The sequence below is a fragment of the Pleurodeles waltl genome, chromosome 8, assembly GCF_031143425.1.
Source record: "Pleurodeles waltl isolate 20211129_DDA chromosome 8, aPleWal1.hap1.20221129, whole genome shotgun sequence".
NCBI lineage: Eukaryota > Metazoa > Chordata > Amphibia > Caudata > Salamandridae > Pleurodeles > Pleurodeles waltl.
The window spans coordinates 123631321-123653321 of NC_090447.1; the positions used below are offsets into that span (position 1 = coordinate 123631321).

At 45.9% G+C, this 22001-nt stretch overlaps 1 protein-coding gene across 1 annotated transcript in view; it reads right to left on the reverse strand.

Moving 5' to 3' along the window:
- Positions 1-22001, reverse strand: part of CLNS1A (chloride nucleotide-sensitive channel 1A) — a 70859-nt gene that overhangs the window by 38071 nt on the left and 10787 nt on the right. Inside the window, exons 3-5 of the mRNA XM_069203918.1 lie at positions 11802-11921; positions 8044-8154; positions 4754-4927 (exon numbers count right to left, since the gene is read on the reverse strand). Coding sequence (XP_069060019.1) covers positions 4754-4927; positions 8044-8154; positions 11802-11921 — 405 coding nt within the window. The remainder of the gene's footprint in view (positions 1-4753; positions 4928-8043; positions 8155-11801; positions 11922-22001) is intronic.

A 22001-nucleotide genomic window follows, 5' to 3' on the forward strand; every position in this document is an offset into this window, starting at 1 on the left:
AAGTGTGACACAGGGTCAATCACTTGGACCACTAGGCATGACACAGATGGTACACTTGTCCCCTAGGTGTGACACAGGGTTAATCACTAGGACCATGGGTGTGACACAGAGGGTATGCATAGGCACTGGGTGTAATATAGGGCTGGCGTCTTATTTCTTTTTACTCTGCATAAATTATTATCATCTTGGCCCCAGAGCCAGTCAGGCTCACTTTGTCCCGAGTACAGCTTTCCCTGGTCACAGGATAGCATGCGCGAGGAGTGGGCTAAGGTATTTCTAACAAAGTCATCACATTTGTGCTTTGTCAGTTTTCTTTGTTCCAGTCAAAACAGGACGTTGTTTTGCTAGTGTGGTGCTGGTAAATAATGCAACTGTGTTTTGTCTTGAGTATTGTGTTTTGTCGCCGACTCAATGTGCTCTATGAAGGCGTTGCTAATTTTCACAAACTATTTGATACCAAGGTAATGTTCGCTATTTTGATGCAAAATTCATGAAGGTTGAAATAAAACTGTACTTGCTGCTAGGTTGTGACCCTTCATATGCTTTATTTGTGTTTGTTAAATGTTTATACTGATGCATCTGTAAATAACGCTGAGCTCATTAGATCTAGCAATCCCTGTGTATATATTTCTCCACTATCCGAACAGAACTAGTACCTCCAAGTGTAACTATTTCCCCACTATCAAAGTCAAACTTAAGATTCCCTGAAAACAGAGAAGTTAGATGCGTATAACTTAAGATTCCCCCAAAATCATAAAAGGTAGAAGTTTAACTGTCCCCTAAAAACTGACTAACTTAAGTTTTCCCACGAATGGCACACTCTAAAAGACAAGCGTCTCTGTAAGGAAATGCCTCCTTGGCATGGTTGCCCCCTGACTTTTTGCCTTTGCTGATGCTATGTTTACAATTGAAAGTGTGCTGAGGCCTGCTAACCAGGCCCCAGCACCAGTGTTCTTTCCCTAACCTGTACTTTTGTATCCACAATTGGCAGACCCTGGCATCCAGATAAGTCCCTTGTAACTGGTACTTCTAGTACCAAGGGCCCTGATGCCAAGGAAGGTCTCTAAGGGCTGCAGCATGTCTTATGCCACCCTGGAGACCTCTCACTCAGCACAGACACTCTGCTTGCCAGCTTGTGTGTGCTAGTGAGGACAAAACGAGTAAGTCGACATGGCACTCCCCTCAGGGTGCCATGCCAGCCTCTCACTGCCTATGCAGTATAGGTAAGACACCCCTCTAGCAGGCCTTACAGCCCTAAGGCAGGGTGCACTATACCATAGGTGAGGGTACCAGTGCATGAGCATGGTACCCCTACAGTGTCTAAACAAAACCTTAGACATTGTAAGTGCAGGGTAGCCATAAGAGTATATGGTCTGGGAGTCCGTCAAACACGAACTCCACAGCACCATAATGGCTACACTGAAAACTGGGAAGTTTGGTATCAAACTTCTCAGCACAATAAATGCACACTGATGCCAGTGTACATTTTATTGTAAAATACACCCCAGAGGGCACCTTAGAGGTGCCCCCTGAAACTTAACCGACTATCTGTGTAGGCTGACTAGTTTTAGCAGCCTGCCACAAACCGAGACATGTTGCTGGCCCCATGGGGAGAGTGCCTTTGTCACTCTGAGGCCAGTAACAAAGCCTGCACTGGGTGGAGATGCTAACACCTCCCCCAGGCAGGAATTGTCACACCTGGCGGTGAGCCTCAAAGGCTCACCTCCTTTGTGCCAACCCAGCAGGACACTCCAGCTAGTGGAGTTGCCCGCCCCCTCCGGCCAGGCCCCACTTTTGGCGGCAAGGCCGGAGAAAATAATGAGAAAAACAAGGAGGAGTCACTGGCCAGTCAGGACAGCCCCTAAGGTGTCCTTAGCTGAAGTGACTCTAACTTTTAGAAATCCTCCATCTTGCAGATGGAGGATTCCCCCAATAGGGTTAGGATTGTGACCCCCTCCCCTTGGGAGGAGGCACAAAGAGGGTGTACCCACCCTCAGGGCTAGTAGCCATTGGCTACTAACCCCCCAGACCTAAACACGCCCTTAAATTTAGTATTTAAGGGCTACCCTGAACCCTAGAAAATTAGATTCCTGCAACTACAAGAAGAAGGACTGCCTAGCTGAAAACCCCTGCAGAGGAAGACCAGAAGACGACAACTGCCTTGGCTCCAGAAACTCACCGGCCTGTCTCCTGCCTTCCAAAGATCCTGCTCCAGCGACGCCTTCCAAAGGGACCAGCGACCTCGACATCCTCTGAGGACTGCCCCTGCTTCGAAAAGACAAGAAACTCCCGAGGACAGCGGACCTGCTCCAAGAAAGGCTGCAACTTTGTTTCCAGCAGCCTTGAAAGAACCCTGCAAGCTCCCCGCAAGAAGCGTGAGACTTGCAACACTGCACCCGGCGACCCCGACTCGGCTGGTGGCGATCCAACACCTCAGGAGGGACCCCAGGACTACTCTAAGACTGAGTACAAAAACCTGTCCCCCCTGAGCCCCCACAGCGCCGCCTGCAGAGGGAATCCCGAGGCTTCCCCTGACCGCGACTCTTTGAACCTAAAGTCCCGACGCCTGGGAGAGACCCTGCACCCGCAGCCCCCAGGACCTGAAGGACCGGACTTTCACTGGAGAAGTGACCCCCAGGAGTCCCTCTCCCTTGACCAAGTGGAGGTTTCCCCGAGGAACCCCCCCCTTGCCTGCCTGCAGCGCTGAAGAGATCCCTAGATCTCCCATTGACTTCCATTACAAACCCGACGCTTGTTTCTACACTGCACCCGGCCGCCCCCGCGCTGCTGAGGGTGAAATTTCTGTGTGGGCTTGTGTCCCCCCCGGTGCCCTACAAAACCCCCCTGGTCTGCCCTCCGAAGACGCGGGTACTTACCTGCAAGCAGACCGGAACCGGGGCACCCCCTTCTCTCCATTCTAGCCTATGTGTTTTGGGCACCACTTTGAACTCTGCACCTGACCGGCCCTGAGCTGCTGATGTGGTGACTTTGGGGTTGCTCTGAACCCCCAACGGTGGGCTACCTTGGACCAAGAACTAAGCCCTGTAAGTGTCTTACTTACCTGGTTAACCTAACAAATACTTACCTCCCCTAGGAACTGTGAAAATTGCACTAAGTGTCCACTTTTAAAACAGCTATTTGTGAATAACTTGAAAAGTATACATGCAATTTTGATGATTTGAAGTTCCTAAAGTACTTACCTGCAATACCTTTCGAATGAGATATTACATGTAGAATTTGAACCTGTGGTTCTTAAAATAAACTAAGAAAAGATATTTTTCTAAATAAAAACCTATTGGCTGGATTTGTCTCTGAGTGTGTGTACCTCATTTATTGTCTATGTGTATGTACAACAAATGCTTAACACTACTCCTTGGATAAGCCTACTGCTCGACCACACTACCACAAAATAGAGCATTAGTATTATCTCTTTTTGCCACTATCTTACCTCTAAGGGGAACCCTTGGACTCTGTGCATGCTATTCCTTACTTTGAAGTAGCACATACAGAGCCAACTTCCTACAGTCTCCCTAGCCAAAAGAGGGAACCTTTGACACTAACATATTTGAACACACATACGGACTAAATACGCAGGCAAAAGAGGTTCAGGAGAGAGCATTATTAGAATTATGGCCCATCTTCGAAGAGGCCCAGACCAATAACACTACTCAACAGTCAGCAAGCAAAGTATCTGCACCTTCCCTGCCATATGCCGGCATGGAGGTGCTCTCCTCCATGCTTGCTAACCCTCTCATTGGGTTACACCAATCCGCCAGCCCAGGGAGCCAAAGTGGCCCCTTACTGAACAACAAAATGTTAGATCTTGGCATGACAGACTAACAGGGCAGCAAGCCTTGCCAGATAGTCAACGTAGGAGAGGGGCTGACAAGGAAATATGAGACCAAGGTAGCCAGTTGTGTGATGTAACCATGCATGCCTTAACAACAACTGCGCTCTTTCCATGCAAGCCTTTACAAAGAATTTTCGTTGTAAAAGTATGCCTATTAAGGGCATGTGTGGGAACGGCATGCTTGGTTCTATCATACTGCCCTGAGGCCCAAAACTAACCCCAGCCCTAAAACGTTAACTACCAGACACCCCCAACCCACCCTAAAAAATGTTTAAAAAAAGAAAAGAAAAACTATCCAACACCCCCACCCTCACAAAATACTGCAGCAGGGGGGGGCAATGTACCAATGAAACTGTGGTCTACGTAGGGGATGACAATCCACACAGCAAGAGCTTCAGGAAACACCAACACAACACAAGGAGCTGTAAGTCACTGGCAAGTAAGCTCTGCTCTAGTCACAACTGTGGGGCATATAAAGAAGCACAGAGTTTCAGCAATTCCCTTTCAGTAGGTGCCTCTACAGATCCAGTCCAGATGATATCAGCCTCTAGAAGAGGACAGAAGGCGAATGAGAGGGAGCCAAGAGCAAATGATCAACTAAGAGCTTAGAACCTGCTGCAACTGCCTCCTTCTCAAAACTGATGCTTACAATGGATCTTATTCTAATTTGGTGCCACCTTTCCTGATCTGTAGACATGTCCTGCTGAGCCACTAAACTATCTCTGTTCATGACATTTCAGTGCTCTGCTTTGCGTTAACAATAATTCTCTACTGCTAGTGACCAAACCGATCACTATGGTCTCTGCCTTTTGGAATTTCAGTTTTCCCATTAAGTAGTAGTCTATCTACTCAGGACTCCAGGTAATTAATTTCTCTTAAAAAAAATGAATCAGGAGATCTTACCTTCAAAGTCTTGTGTAGAATCTTCCGTCCTTACTCCAGCCATGGTGTGTTGACTGTTTACAGAATTGGCCAGCATTCCCTCTAACCTATCCAAAGTAGACTGGCCTTCAGCGGTTAAACGTGAAAGACCTTCCTCATATGTATAGAATGTTGGAATATCACCTTGCCCAAGCTCTGGAAGAAATATTTTACATTTCATTAACAGCTTGAAACTGTATCTCTTATGTTGAGAAATAGGATTATCATCTGAAATGGCAAATACAATGACTGAAGTGACTATGTGCTTTATGATCTAACAGAATGAGTTTACTTTTTTAGAAGAAGAGGTGCAGGGTAAAACCAAGAAGGTCAGAGGACTGGAAAAGACTGGGAGACATTTTATGTCACTAGCACAGTTCACATGTGGTTTATGGTCACCTGATCTACATAACAATTTCAATCATGATCATTTGACTGGTTGGAATGTTAAATTACCTGACCAGAGCAATCGGGAAAAGATGGCAGACTCTCCTGATACTGAACTAGAACTTGCCTAGGACTCTGTTGAGGTCTGCCATCTGTCTAGACTCAATCAGTTTTTGTAAGCATGGATACTCACCAGTGAGGGTCTCAAGGAAATGTGTGGTGGAGGGGAGGGACCTCATCCAAAGAGCCACATCTTGAGGTTCTTCCTGAAGCCTGCCTACATCATTTCACAGACGCGTGTGATGCAACTAATAAAGTAGGGATTGCCACTAACTTCACCTCATTGTAAGCATGAGAGCATTCCTCCCTGCATGCTGCAGAATTTGGGACCCAGCCAAGAGTATTTCTCTTTTGAGTCCCAACAGGATAAAACCCATGCTGGTGCTGCAACATCTGCACCTGTGATCAGTGGAGCACAATTGGCTGGGATATAACCACAGGGAGGGGCTGGTGCAAGGCAATGACTTAATAAAGGATCAATCTCATCTAGAATTCAGATATTCAATGACTTATTTAACTTTGACCCTGTTTGCAAAATCTTTAAAAAAAAAATCCAAAGTTAAATATTTGTCCACCTACTTTTGACTTTAGAAACACCTGAGCTAATGGGGGAGGGCAGGGACATTATAAGTATTTCCTATTCAAACAAAGATAGAACTTGTAGACCAAAATACTGGATGGATCAGCATCGAATTTTGGTAATTAGACAGAGGCTACTTAAACACACTCTTTGTTTGACTTGTTAAAAAAAGAAAAACAGGTTCAGCAAATGTGTTTTTGACAAGCAGACTAGGTCTGCAGACGCTAATTTAAGAATGTAGTCTCAGCATAAACATTTTTATTTATACGTCAACAGTACTTTTTCTTTGTGGAGTAACAATTAAATTCCTTGGCTCAGATGTTTATATTTATTTTTTAAAATTAAGAACTTGTACCAGAAGACATTTTTTCCAGAATGTGCACATACATCTCACTGGCTGGCAGGAACAGAATGTGTAAACTGAAAGGAAATAATATAGAATCACCGCACACACTCTCCTTACAGGGATGATCTCACATGACATTCTAAAAAAAGAAAAGAAAAAAAAAACACTTTCAATTCTCTTCATTATGTGATGGATTTTTAGGGTATATGTAGTGTCTTGGTATAATCTCTCTCATGAGTTGCCTTGTATCCTATTGGCTCTATGTGACATTTTGCAGAACTCTTAGGTGCTTGGGGCATGACATTTCCAAACTTCATTTGTGAAGAACTTGAGAAAAGGCACTGTGTTCCAGGGAGATAATTAACTTTATCATTCCTAGACACCCCCCCTCCCCCCCCACACACACACTCAGGCCTTATGATCAGGTTTTATTTGTGCCACAATATGGAGATAATTGCTTGCTGTGCTGCACAACAAGCAAGAGCCACCTGCCTCTGCCACAGTGAGTGAAGGGAATACTACAGTGTATTTGAGAGCCCCAGGATGGTATAGTCTGAAAATCTGGGTATTAAAGAACTTATCTACTTCCTTCAGTACTTCTTCTGAATACCTCATCAATCTTGGGCTGTTCCAAAACAAGTGGAGCAAGGATCCTATGCTCCTGCAGCTTTGCCAGCAAGCAACAGGTTTCTCTGTTTCTAGATGTGCCCTCTAGCTGAAGTTAAGTACCAACAGGGTGTTATTTTTATGGTGGTTGCCCTCACAGTCACACTGAGTTGTTTCCAGGGATCGGTAATATATCTCCACCCGTTCTATTTTTAAGTGATCTGTCAATCTCTACAACTCATTTATTTTGGATATAGGGTTTCTCTGGTTGAGTGGCCTACAATAGCTTGTAAATATCCGACTACAAGGGTTTGTCTTTCTCTCTCCTTCACAGTAAGCGATTTCTCAAAGGCACTCAGTGACCTACTTGCAAAGGGTCTAAAAGTGTTGTTGGCAATCCAGTGCCTGATCTGAAGGCACCACATCCTCTTTGTTTCTGGAACGGCACACTACACTTTAATTTGGTCAAATAGGATAATGCCCTGTAGAAGTAACAGGGGTGGTTTGGGGGGGGGGGGGGGGGGGGGGGGGGGGGAGGGTTCAGGAGGCAATGGAGTAGCAGGTGGAGGGAAGATACAGGGAGTGGGTCGGTGATAAAATTAAAATAAAGCAGAGTGTGGGAAGGAGAGAAAGAGCAACTCATGACGATGACAGCAACACAGAACACTGTGGGCTGGAGGGAAGCACATGAAAAAGAGCACAATATGGAGCACGTAGGTTTGGAGAAGGAAAGGGGGGAGCTAGAAAATGCATGTATTAAAAAAAAAAAAAAGGAGTTCCCTAAATGGGAGCACTGGAAGGACACAAGTCATGCAATCAAAAGAATGGTGAAGACGCGATGCTCCAGGGGAGGTATAAATAGAAGAATAGACAGGACAAACGCAAGATGGACAAGGAAAGCTACAGATTTAAAAGCAAGCAAATCGGAGTGACAACCAAAACCAAAGATAAGTAATCGGGTGGGCCAAAGCCCATTAGTGTATAGTGAAGAAAAAAGCTTTTGGCTGTGTTGTAGCAAAAAGTGCCTAATAGGAGAGTCTTTAAATTAGAGCTTTAAGAATCAGCTTCTGATTTGGCCACTAGGAGGAAGTATTTTCTCTTGGTTAAAAAAAACACATACAATTTCTTTTTAGTTTACTAACAGATCATCTGTCTATCCACTTTTTCCTTCCCACAAACAAAATTGCTATTGCCAGATTACCTATGCAAACACACTAGCCATGCCACGGTTTAAGTCAGTGTAACAGTGCAATAAATATGTACTTGTACAAAGAGAACAATTTGTTCACAAACCGTGTGCCTCTACATCATACTCTTCTCCTTCAAAATCATCATCAGAATCTTCATCATCCGGGTCTGGATGCAGAGCCTGACATTCACACATGGAGGAAAACATAGCTTCCACTGAGAAAACAAAGAAAAGGTACACAAGACCCAGTCAGCACTGACTCAAGCAAACACTTAAGTATAAAACAACATTAGCCCAGATGTACTTATATTTTTTTTATAGCATAAGCAACATAACCACCCGTGAATGTGGGTTTTCTTGCCACAGACTTGTTTCAGGTATGACAGAGGGGACAGTTTTCAATACTGCCATTTTGAAGGTGTAGCATCTGCTACTCATCTACTTATGAAAGGAGCACTCAATACTGGGAGTGGTTACAGGAATATAAGCTTGATGGCAGACTACTGTACTCATGTTAGAGGCAAGTGCAGGAGGCTCATAAGCATCTACAACACTGACATAACATTTGAAAACGGTAAGCTGTCACTCCTTCCCAACTTCCTCCATCACCATCCCCTTCCCCAACATATAGTGTGCCTGTCTAACCCAAGAAGATTGTATCTCAGGGTCGTAGTTGGGAGCAGTCAGATGATTTGAAAACAAGATACTTTTAGGTGCAGAGTTAAGTCTGTTGTGGCCCAAGTGGGATTTGGTGTAACTATACGATGCAAGAAATATTCTGCATACAACTACATGCAGACAATTCGGTGGGAATACACAATAGTGCCCTTGTATACACCTGGCATTGAAAGGTGAGATCAGAGGTGAATGCAGGGAGGTAAACACAAGGGGGAAACAATAAGACTTCACCAACATTCCCTCTGGCTCTATTTCCAGAGAGAACCCCACAGACTGTATTAGATCATTCAAGGCAGAAACAGAGTAAAACATCTTAACACGTGCAGGCCTGGAGGATAAAACAAGCACTGGCAGAATAGGTTTTGCCTATGCAAGGTCCAGTGGCTTTGTCAATGTTATTTTAGACATGTTGCACACTACCATAATACTTTGTGGTCAGGCAACACAAAGACGAAGTGCAATAATAAGAGGCAGCAATAGGAAGGACAACAGCAGGAAAGCTGAACAGCAGCAGCTGTTGCACTCAGAGGCGCAGAGAAACCACAGGTGCGCAGCTGCACCACCACCTGATGGCCGGCTTCCCTGCACGGGTTCCAGGGCAAGTGGCAACCTCCTGCTCCAGTGCTGCGGACACCTGAAGGAACACGGGCCCGATGCTTATGTAAGCTGAATGTAAAAAAATGTTTTTGTTTTTGGAGGTGGGGCTAGTTTAGGGGCAGGTCGTTTAGGTTTTAGGGGCGGGTGGGGTTTCGGGGTATTTTTTGGATTCTGGGCAGGGGTAGGAGGCTGGGGTGGTTTTAGGGCCGGGCTGTGGTGGGTCGCGGTAATGTTTAGGGGTGGGGGGCAAGGAGGGATGCATGCTGGAACCACGCATGCCGTTCACTAATGCCTTTACCAGGAATGCCTTTGCAATGAAAAATCTTTGTTAAGGCATTCATGGTAAAGGCATTTGTGGTAACAACGCAGTCATTGTTCCGACTGCATTGTTTGGGCATGCGTGGTTCCAGCATGCGTTGTTGCGACATACATTCTCTGGAGGCTAATTTGCATTAGCTCTTAGGCAAGTGCCTTGTCTGTACTTGGCCTGAATTAGGTGTGAAAACTGCTCCCAGGGCAGAGACAATGGCATGGTAGTGAGGAGGTGTTTCCTACTCTTAGAGGGAAACCAGATGGAGTGGGTCCAGGAACCTAATTTACTTTGAAGGGGCCTGCTCTGTCACAAGTAAACATTTGTCCCCAGACTCTGATTGGTACCACACCAGTGGGGAGAGAAGCTACCCCCGAGAATCAGTTTTGAGTGAACACAGAGGAAACTGCACATTACTCTGGCCACACCTCTGGGTGAGCACACTGACGTTGCACAAGGGGGTAGGGTTTCCACACCTTGGATTTGAGAGTAGGGGCATTGTTTGCAGTTTGCAAACAGAATTGCTGAAAAAGTGCTAGGATTGCCCCTGGGAACTTTTACCCAACTGGCTGGTACCAGACATACATGTGGCACCCCAAGTACTATCTTCAGAACACTTACTGGACCAGAGAAGGATAAGAAGAGGACTGGACCTGCTGTCTGTGACCTCAGGGGAGCCCTGAAGGACTGGCACAGCTCCCTCCTGTATCCAAAACAAAGAAATGGAGTACAAAGTTAAGTTGCTTGGATGGCTACAGGGACACAACAAACTGCAAGGAGCTTTTTTCCTGACGTTTCCAGCTAACCAGCTACTACTGACCCTGAACTGGATTTTGCTGTTCGCCTCTGCCTGGGGTACCACTGCCGATCCGGCCCAGAAAGTGTGCCTCACTAGTGGGGTTCTGGCTCTTCACTTCCTCTCATTTGGTTTTGTTGATGCCCCCGCAGCCTCCCAGCTGTGCCGTTCTGGCAGTTCTGCACTCCACACCACTCGAGTCACCAGGAACTTCTTCAGTCAGTGTGGGTGAGCTTGGACATTTGCAGATGTCCCTTTGAGTTGCAGTCACCCACTCTACCAGCAGTGATGTAATCCTCCTCTCTGCTACTATGAGTCCCTCCTCCTGAAGCACCATAATTCTTTCAATCATCTGGCAGGGGCAGAGGGGTCACATCTGGTAGAGCCACCTAAATGACTGACTGTGAAGTCTCTATTCCCCTCTTTGCTGTATGTGCTAGGTGACTTTGGGCTAGTGTTGGCGTTTGTCAAAGCACATAACTCAGAGATACTAAAGTTAACCCTACACCAGGATACAGTACAAAACAGATACAGAGACCAACCTGCCTTGCCCCTCTTATGTGGACGTCCCACTCACCTCATGCAACAAGAGTGGAGAAGTAATCCGAGGATCTCGAGAGGACAGAAATGCCTCATGAAAAATTAATGTGGTGCTGTATTTACTTTACTTGCTTCAGGTCTTGCCTATTGTTGTGCCGCTATGTTTTTATTTAATATACATCTCTTTTTTTGGTTTTCAGAAAGGCAACATGCTTTAATAAAATAAAAAAATAAAAACACAAACACAAACCATTGCCCTTTTCCTTTATCATTGTTTGAGTTGGACAGGGTCCCACCTTTTACCCAAGCTTTTGGGAACACAAGTTGTGTGAAGCGGAGAGAGGCAAGGGAGCAGGTTTGTGCATCATAGGAAGAAACTGGGATCCGCACAAACCATAACACGATGGGTCTGTGGTTGGTAGGTGTTTCTGCTGACAATGGGATTCAATAATGCAGCCAGCCCTCTACATTATTGACTTACTGCTGTAAGTCAACGTCAACAAACAACACTTTTTGAAGGGAAAAAACATCTCAAAAATCACCTGGAATAATGGGGGAATCTAGAAGTCGGAATGGCACGAATATCCCCCATCCCTAAACTCAAGATTTGTGGAAACATGCAAAGAATGCATGGCCTTCTTCAACCCAAATTTTTATTCCTTATGTTTCTCATTATCTTGTGGGGCATGGTGTAGACAATCACTGTAAGCCACAGCTTCATTGTAGGATTTGGGTGTCACAGATTCCTGTACAACTTGTAAACACCATCTCTTCCTCTGTACACAGAACGTGAACAGAGCATGTCAGACTGGAAACCACAACAACAAAATGTTAATTTTCACTTGGAAGGGCAGGTATGGATGAGTAAAACTATCTAAATGTAGAAGGAAGTTGTGGTTTAGTTATTAACAGCACTGAGAAATTTAATGAGGAATACTTACATGCAGATTTGTCACTGGGAACAAATCTAATTTCAGTTATTGGTTCAACATCATCATCATCATCATCACTGTCATTCTCATCTTCATTATCTCCCATATCATTTTCTTTAGGTTCATCATCTGCATGTAAAACAGTATATTTATTATGTTTCATTATCAGTCTTGTAAATGTTTGGATGGTGAATTGGGGGGTGGGGGGAGGGAAGTAATTAGCAACCTAGAACAGGATTTACTAATGCATGTAATTTAAATTCAGATAAAGCAGCAATGAAAGCTACCATTATTTACCACGAGCAATACACTTTTGTTGTTGATTACCCAGAGTTTATTTGGCATATGGTTACTGCTACCTCAAAACTTTTACTCAGATATCCAGCAGGACTTCAAAACCAGATAGGGTGTTCCAACACCTACATACTCCTGCCTCAGAAAAACCTTGAGCTTTGTAATGGTCACTCAAGTAAAACGTCTAATTGTACACAATTGCCACACACTTTAGTACCCCTGTAAGTCCCTATTAAATGGTAACCCCGGTACCTAGGGACACGATACTACAGAGTGTCCCTAAGGGCTGAAGGATGTATTGTGGCACCCTACGGGACACCCATTCCCCCCTACAAACGGCACACAGCCAGCCAAAGCAGACTGCGTGTCATGGTGCAAGCCATGAGTGAAACACGATATGGCACACACATTGTGTCCAATGCCGTATTTGGTATGCAACATCAGCCTCCCCATACCTCAGAGTTGGTACCCACTGCACTGAGGTCCATTTGGCACCCAGACCGGTGGGTAATTAGCTGTGCAGGTAGGCATGGTTCACCACAAGGCTAGTCACACCCCTAAGGTGAGTAGCCTGATGTACTCCAGAAAAGAAGGGTTCCACCATCTTGTTTTTGGTGGAACTAGGAACTCTCGGGCAGGGTTATGCCCACTTCCCACAAAAGTTTGCATACAGTGGGCAAAATCACCCCAAGGTAAGTAGCCAATTGGCTACTACCCTAGACTCCCCTAAAGGCCACTAAGTTTAGTAATTAGGTGGCCCCCTGACCTCAGAAGAACAGATTGAAGAAAGAAGAGGACAAAGAAGAGCCAAAGAAGCGAGAACTGTGGACTGCTGGTGGACCCTACCTGCTTACCTGCTCCTGTCCTGACAATCTCAACAACCAGAGTCGTCCTGCAGCTGAGCAGCATCCAAAAGCCTCAGAGAGCCGCCAGCGTCAGAGAAGCCGTCAGCCTCTCTCTTGAAGTGGAAGAAGGACTTCCCTGCAGGCACCAAACACATCATCCAGTTCATCATTCTGCTGACCACTGGGTCAAGTGATACAACAGCCTACCACAAAGAGCTCCAGTAGGACCAACCAGTCTCCCACCAAATGAGAAGATCCCCAGGACCTACCGGGGCTCAACTGCACCAATACCCGGGGGTTCTGGAACCTTACAGAAACCAATGCTTATTTAAGTCTATACTGGACTCAAACGTTGGGTCTAGCTGTCGAGGGATGCCAGCATTGCAGATGCCTTCATCGAGAGTGGACCGGTTGCCCTGTTTTTGTCCCCTCTTTGGAGGTTTAGCCAAGAATTGTGGGTGCCTTGAAGCAGGAACAACCGACAACCAAAATCCGGTGTACCTGAGCTTCACGGACCGCGTTCATGACAACCAACGGTATTCCCTTGCTCCCAGGACCCCCACCAACTGAGCTCCACCCCCCACCCGTTTTGAGCTCCCAGATTTGTCCCTAAGCACCCCCTCTGCAGCCTGTTTCTACATGACCCCACTCTAAGCTACCCGTGCAGTGCGCAAGACACCCAATCCATTCAGCATCTCTGCACCCGGATGACCCAGGGCAGGTAAATCTGAACTGGTGTTTTTTGTGACGTTGTCCCCCTAGCACCCTAAGACCCAAGGGGCACCTCCCCCCATCTCCTGAGAACCGACTGCAAGGATCCCTATGCAGTAAAAGTACTTTACCCAAAGAAGTCCCTTTACCAGGTAAAAGTGCATTTGAGTGAATTGTTACTTACTCGCAAAAATTGATAAACTGCAACAATACTTACCATCTTGTGAAGTTTTTCTGGTGTCGAAACATTCTATGAAAGGAACTGTATAGTTCTGAAACTGGTCTTTAGTTTTTTTCTTTAGTGTGTCTCTCATTTATTGGCCCTGTGTGTTCAACAAATGCGTAGCGCAGCCCTCTAATTCACCTTAACTGCTCACCCACACTATCACAAAGAAAGAATCTGGGATTATCTTTTAACCCCTGTAAACCAATAAGGGTCGTGTGGACTATCTGCATAGTGTCCCCTTACATTCAGTACACTAAATAGATAGCCAGCTTCCTACATCACTGTTTCCTGTATTGCAGCTGTGTGCCTCAGTAGTTACGGAATCTAAATCTGAGTGGCCCCCTCCCATCAGAAAGCGTGCCCCCGATCATGCCATGAAAGAATCTTTTTTTTTTCCCCCAGTTGTCAGATTCTGCTAGCCACAAGGCAGCGTGTTGCATATGCGCTGCAAAATAATAAAGCTGCATATTGGGGAGAGTCAGACCCCTGTCTCTGTGTCTCTCTGAAGGACTGATAAGGCAACCCCACTTCACTTCCCCACCCATACTGAGATCAACAACCTATTCAACCTCTAAAATACTCCTGGACCGAGTGTGTACAACAAATTCTGTACCACATACAGGCACCACGGGAAATAAACCATCATGGCGATGATCATTAAGCACCAATTCCTATACAATCCCCCCCCCCCCGAGTTTGAAGTATAGATAGGGCCTTCTGTTCATATTTAAATATCCAGGATAGAAGCCTCCTGATTTCTCCCCTCTTTATGTAAACACTGCCCATAAGTCTTAAGGGTATATTTGTCTAGGATATCCCATAGGGCATGTAAGGTTCGCAGAGTCCACATAACCTCCCTACGCACATCCAAGGAGCCCGCCTCCCCTTTGTGGTGAATAGCTCATCGCTGCTTCTGAACCCTGATGTCTGTCTCCATTTGTCTCCTAACACTACAGGCGGTCCCAATGCAGATCGCTCTCAGTACCGCCTTCAGGGCCTCCCACACAGTGAACCTACTAGCAGTGGAGCCCCAATTATTTGCTAAATATTAATTGAGCACATCCACCAGTGCCTCTTTACAGACCGCATCATTCAGGAACTCTGTGCATATATGCCACCGCCTAATAGGGCGCACACCCTCTCCTCATTGAGGCGGAGCAGCACCGGTGCATGGTCAGTAAGGAACCGCCCCTTGAGGACAACTGCCCGCAGCTGCTCAGGACCAATCCCAGCCACAAGAAGGCTCTCTAGGCAACTATATGTGTTATGTGTCAATGAAAGTCCTGTATTCTTGTGTCTGTGGGTACAGTGAGAGCCGCCCATTCAGGAACCACAAATTTTGCATAGCTATTGAGTGACCCAGACATAAGAGGTTTTGCACACTGTTTCGGTGGGTTCAGATCCTTGTCCCCAACCAGGACACAATTAAAATATCCCGCCCAGATTATCAGGGAACCTACACTGCCTTCAAGCAGTTCTTCCACCGCTCCATAAAACTTCCAATCATCTACATTGGGGGCGTGTTTAAAATGGTGATATCTTTGCCATCTAACGTGGCCTGAAGCAACAGGTTGTGCCCCTCTATATCTGCTTCACTGTAGGTATGATGAAACTGCACCCCAGGTGCAATCCACATTGTGACCTGGTCCTTTTGGGCTGGGGGTGACAGAGTAAATTTGTCCCCTCCACTTCACCAGCTTCTGAGCCTCCATGTTCATCAGATCCGTTTCCTGCAGACAGGCAATCTGGATCTGACTGTGTCTTAAGACACAAATCAACCTTGTACCGCTTAGTGTAGTCCCTCAATCCCCAAACATTCCAAGTTGCAATTGGAGGTGCCTGTCCACCTCCCTGGCCCAGACTGGCCAACCTCTTGCGGAACATGCCCTCCCGACCCTCCCCATAAAAAACTAAGCTCCTTGGACCAGCACATGCACTGAAACTACAAACCAAAAGCCCTTAAAAACTGGAGGCTGAAACATCAAGAACTGCCCAACTACTCAAACCCTGGACAAACACATCAACAACAAACCATTTGGCTGATGCAGACAGAACCCACAGCCTAAACCCACCCTCCTCAAACATGGCCTATAACACTATGTGATAAGGACTCCTCTGAGCCCCTGTGCAGTGGTTTAGAGCCAGTACCAAGGTCATATAAGTAAACGGACCAATGTGGATTCTAAGGAATAATGTAAACCTACCTCATTCTGCACCCCTGGTTAGTCCACTCTGTCCCAAAGCCCCCCCGTCCCCAAAAGGGATGCAACACAGGCTACCCTGGGCGGGCAGTAGTGTCACTCATCGTCACATCCATCTTCAGGCCAGGTAATTCCCCTGCTGTCTCCAGCCTAGCAGCAGAGGAGTCCAGTGCCATCTCCCTGGATTACAACCATCGAGGACTCCTGGCCTCCATGTCCCACGACCAGTCTTCTGCTCAAGATTCCCTTGCACCATTCAGTTTTGACTGGGCAGCCCCACCTTGTTGCGAGCCCCATTCCTCCAGGAGCCCACTTTGTCCCTCGGGACCTTGTCCCACACCTCCAACTACCTCCTGACATCCTCCGGCAAGTCAAAGAAGTGAGACCTGCCCCCCCGAGATCACATGCAGTATGGCTGGATACAAGAGCATGTACTTCACTCACATGCTTTTCAACTTTCTCTTAACCTCCAGGAAGGGTTTCTGATTCTCCTGCACTTTGACTGTAGTCCGAATATATGGAGATCTTATGATTTTCATAAGGGGCATTCTGAGTTTCTTGGGTGCGCAGAGAGTCCAGGTTCTATCTTTATAATTCAGGACTTGTGCTAGGACAGCACGCAGCAGTGCCCGGAGTTGTGTGTGGTTGCCCTGTGTGCTCTCTCAATGGTAAATAATGCTGACAAATTGCTTGGTTTCAGCATATACTGGATCCAGCGCTCAAGAAAGCATTCGGAGGGAAGCTCGATGGAAAGCTAAGGCAAACGCAGTAGGCGGACATTACTGCGGCATGTCCTCTCCGCATCCTCAGCCCACGCCTCCAAAACCCCTGGTTTTGACTGAACAGTGGCCACCTGCTTTTTATGTGAGGCCACCTCCAATTGAAGCTCTGCAATGGACCCCTCCGCAACATTAAACTTGTCTAACAGTTTCCGTAGGCCTGCGCAGATGAGGTGTACCTCAATGGACACCGTCTCAATTTTTCTCTTTAATGCCACACAGAAGCCCTGAACAACTGCTAGGATGTCCGTTCAGGACGGCTCTTCCAAGGAAGATTCCTGTGCAGGATAACTGAGTACCCCCCTGTCGAGGCTGCCTCTGTGAAGCTGGCACCTGGGTTGTATATTTTCCCCTGCATGGGACCCGTCGGTTTTCCTTTCCCTATATGGAATGCGCCTACAGGGACACCACAGTCGCACACAAATACACTTGACTAGCTGGCTTCAACCGCTGCCAGATCTCACAGCAGTTGCCATATCCCACAACACTGTCCAGTGCTCCTCCTATGCCACGCTGACAGACATGTGCGTGCCCTGGGTGCAGCCCATCCATCCATCCCCTCTCTGGATTTCTCAGGAAAGAAAGCTAGCCAGGGATGCCCCTCCCCCCTTGCAGTCCCCTGCCCCTTCCCCCAACACCCTCCCCGATTCCCATCTCAACCGTACAGCAAATGCAGTGAGCCAGGCTCCAACAGCCCACTAGTCTCTGCCAGGGGTATAGGGGAGCTTCCCCCACAAAGTTCCAGCCTTGCTCCCACTCCATTCAGTTGCAATCTGGCCAGCCCCCAGATTCCAGTCATTTGGGACCACGATCACTCTGGGCTAGCCCCTGAGTTCCAGCACTTGCTCAAACTGCGGCGGCTGGGGGAGGGGAATTGGGAGGGATGTTAGAAGGGGAGGGCCCCCATGCTTCCACACAGCCATCAGCCTCCTCTTAGCAGTACCCAGGGAGGCACTCTGTGCCAGCTCTCCCCTGTTCTGTGCCCCCAAGCCTCCCACCCTTCACCCCTCACCGCCAGCCTTGAGTGGGCTGGTTAACAGGGCCACAGAGACTACCCCGTAGCAAAGCAATTCTGCACCACAGACTCAGTCAGGTCGATCACTACCCCGGGGCCACTTTGCCTCTGAGACACCCCTGCTCAACACATGTGAGGAGGTGGTCAGGAATGGCTGCACCCCAGTGCAGCATCTGCCCTAAGTCAGGAGTTGCCCCCGCTGAGCATCTCAGTCTCGCCCAGGACGCAGGCATGGCCCATGCCACCTCATCATGAGCCCACCTTAACCTTACCCAGCCAGCAGGCCTACCTCGGGCTCAATCACCGTCACCAAGGCCTGTAGAGCTGGGCGAAAAACTGCCAGGGATTGTAGCAGGCACCCCTTCCATCAGTCTGCAGCAAAAATACCGAATATCTACAGTACATGGCATGATTTTGAAGGATATTGTGGGAGGCTCACGAGGAGCTGCTCAAAGACACGTCCTGACACCCATCTTGCGTGGCCATGACCCCTCAACACAGCAAACTTCAACATAATTACTACTATTTACCTATCTTCCTTACATGTGGTCTCGGTGTCTAAGACTCATCTCAAAGTAGTACTGAAAGAAAGAAAGCTATTAAATCATAGTTATTTAGAATTCAGACGGCTTTCTCGCTTGGTTCAATATCACAGAGAGATCTGAGGTAAATGGTCAGTCCAGACATTTTCAAGGACCCATTAAAAGACTTGGGGATTGACCCATCAACATTCATGCTAATCAATAATAAGCTGGTGGCTGAATCTTAAATGAGGCAGCTGACTGAATATTCTTACTAGCAATTCTGGTCTTTAAGTAAAGCCAAGTCAATAATGTAAAATAGTGAGACTGAAACCATAACATAAGCCATAATACACTTTAAATGTACAGAACATAGAAAGTAGATGACTGTAAACATTAATAGGATTCCACAAAACACAGAGAAAAAGTTCAGTGAAATAAAACTATGATCAGAAAAGCTAAAAAAACATGATTACTAGTTAAATAGCATGAATCACCAATACCAAGTGAAAACAGCTATGTCTGTAACCACTTCCTAAAGGGTAGCAGTGACTGGTTATCTTACATGCCAAGGCAAGCAGCTCCAAATATGGGGTTCATAAACCAAGAATCAGCTGCCCCAGTCAATGGGGAACTATCAACTTACCATCACCAAATCTTAGTCTTCTTGTAGAGAAAGGCTTGTGGTAATTGGATTTCATATATATGGGTCAATTCTGTAAACCATTTATGGAATAAGGACTCTATTTTAAAACTGCACTGGAGCAGAAAATGAATGGATTATAGAAGACAACCTACTGGCCATGTTTGTGCAATCCAGTACTTTGACATTCCAGTTGTTCAGAGAAAGGGCACCTGCATAGTGCATCGGACACTCCCTTTACTACAAATCCAAATTTGTCTACAGTACATATAAGGTTCTTTTTTATTTTAGATGAAAAAAGGTTATGTTTTTAACTACATTATTGATCTCAGACTTCAAACTCAGATTTCAGAAGCCAGAAAGGTGCCATCACTCTGGTAGTTTCTTCAGCAAATGAGTTAACATTAAAACTGAATTTCCTTTTTGGTGCCAATCAATCATATTCTCAAAATGGTAGAAAATTGACTGTTTCTGCCTGTGATACAAAGGTAAACCCGTATTTGGCTGCGAAAGGCCAGGATATAGAGTGAGTTAACAAATGGCTCAAAATGTAAAACTTCATATGGTTGGAGTGTCTTGAGAAAATTAATTCTCTTTCTTCATTATAAAGTACCACAAATTTCATCTTTCGTCCAGCGGCTTTAAGAATGGCTCCCTTGGTGGCATTTCATATTTGCTTCTACTCATAGCAACATACAGCATGAGACAATGGGTCAGCTCATTTCAGCCATTGGCTCTATTACATTGTGAGTGACAGCATTTTCATGATCGCGTGTGCACATCCACAAAAAAAAAAAATATATATATTTTTTATATTTATATTGTGCACTTCAGTACCGGACTAGTGGGTCAAATCTTTACTTTTCCACTGTTCATTAATTTATATATAAGGGCCCTTCAGTGAGGAGAAAAGTATGCTTCTCTTTACCCATTCCCACAGCTACACAATCAACAACAATTAACACTGTAGAATGAATGTTTGATGATGTCTTTTAAGCTTTCTAGATATGACATAATTCAGCGGAGGGCTGTTATAATAATTTCTGTAAAAAAAATATTATTAAAATTAGAGGAAAGGCTAGCGGAAGACAGTGGTACCAGCCTACTCATTTGCAGGCCGTCATTAACTTATGTAGGGTGCCGCATTATCTGATTCATGGGCATTGCTTCCAAATTGGACAGCCAATTAGAATCATATTGTGTACAATTTCACCATTCAATGGTTACCACTCATTTAGATAGTCAAGTATTGTAAAAGAATGCACAATTATATTAAAAGATTTCCCACTCTGTGCTACCTTGGAATAGTGGGTACTGTGCAGATGCATTGCATCTACACAGAGTGGACATCATGGAATGGTAAAACCATAACGCATACAAAATATCGAAAAAGAAGAAAAAGAAGAAAAAGAAGAAGATGGTGGTGGTGTGGGGGGGAATCTGGCATCTGTGGCATTTCAAGCAGAGATGGCCCTGGCATGACTGATCGGCATCAAGGACAACATAAAAATAAACACCACCACCACTGGAAGGAACAAACACGCATTTGCAATACAAAAGGTCTCACATATGTGAGAGTTAGAGCTATTGGTATTGTAAATAACAATGTGTTTGGGTTTGGAGCAACCCTCCTATGCCTGTTGCTGCAGGAGATAAAACACAAGGCTGCCAACTTGGGAGTGTGTTTGCCTCATTCCTGAAGACTGGAGGTGATATTATACACAGGAGTCCAGAGAGTGATGGGGAAGCGCTCTGCGCCTCTGACAGTGACTGTGGGGGGTATTCAAGGGGGTGCCTCTTCAAACAGGAAGCAGTGCTATTCTAATGATGTTTCAGACAGCATTTCCGGAAGTGGCATCTGAAAGGTTGCACTAGCATTGAGGGGACTGTCCTCAAAACCAAGACACCGGTGAAGTGATGGAGTTTGCTCCACTTTTAAGCCCTATGATACGCTGCTCCTTTCACTGTGGCACTCTTGTGTTAGCTTCTTTGGGCTACAGGGTTATGAAAATGGCTGCCTCTTTATTAACTGAACGCTATTTGAAGAGGCCCAATTTACATCTAAAGGCTAGATGTTATTTGCTATCAAGCTTGAGCCCGTGAAGTGCTTGGGTCGAGCTACAACTCCTTTTCCACTATTTTGGAGACAACACCTTTCGCCATCTTTTTGCTTAGAACCAACCTATGTGCTTGGTTGGTGACCCTCTGGAGGTTATCAAGAGCATGTGCTATTGCCTAGTGTTAAGCTCTACTCAAGATAGTTGGTTAATGCATCCACTGCAGAGGTCTTGACGGAACGAGAATGTCACAGATTACAATCCTTACATACCTTTTTCACCTCTTCATCTCTGCAAGGTCCATGCAAATAAATTATAGTGAATGTTAGGAATGACAACTGCTTTGCAGTGCTATGAAATGGCAGGACATGTATTATCAAACGCTATATTAAAAAAAAAAAAAAAGTTGTCCCCAGACTGCCCCAACACACAGCAGACAAAGAACCCTAGGAGAGAGGGTGTGATGTAAGGGCCAGAACTGTCAATTTTGGACCTGGCGGTTCAAGTCTCTGAGCTGGCTCAACATCCTGTGATTCTGGGCAAATCACTTAATCTCCCCTTACTACCAAAAATGAATGTGTTCTTGCGTAATGTAACCAGTGCTCATGTAAAGTGCTGTAATACCTTTGTATCGAGTTTGCGCTACATAAACCTGCAAAATAAAGCACTTCAATACCTTTGTGTCGAGTTCACGCTACATTGCATAAACCTGCACAAAATTTAATAAATAAAAAAAGACATTGCAAAGAAACAGCAAAATGGCCGAAAACAAGGAAGAAACAACATATGGCCACGCAGCACGAAGTACGAGGCAAAAGAGAAAAATAGTGCGCCACACTAAGGTACGTGGCTGATTGTGCAATAACCCATTTAACAGGGTCAGTCTCCAAAGCGGTAACAAAGCAGCCTCAAGGTGG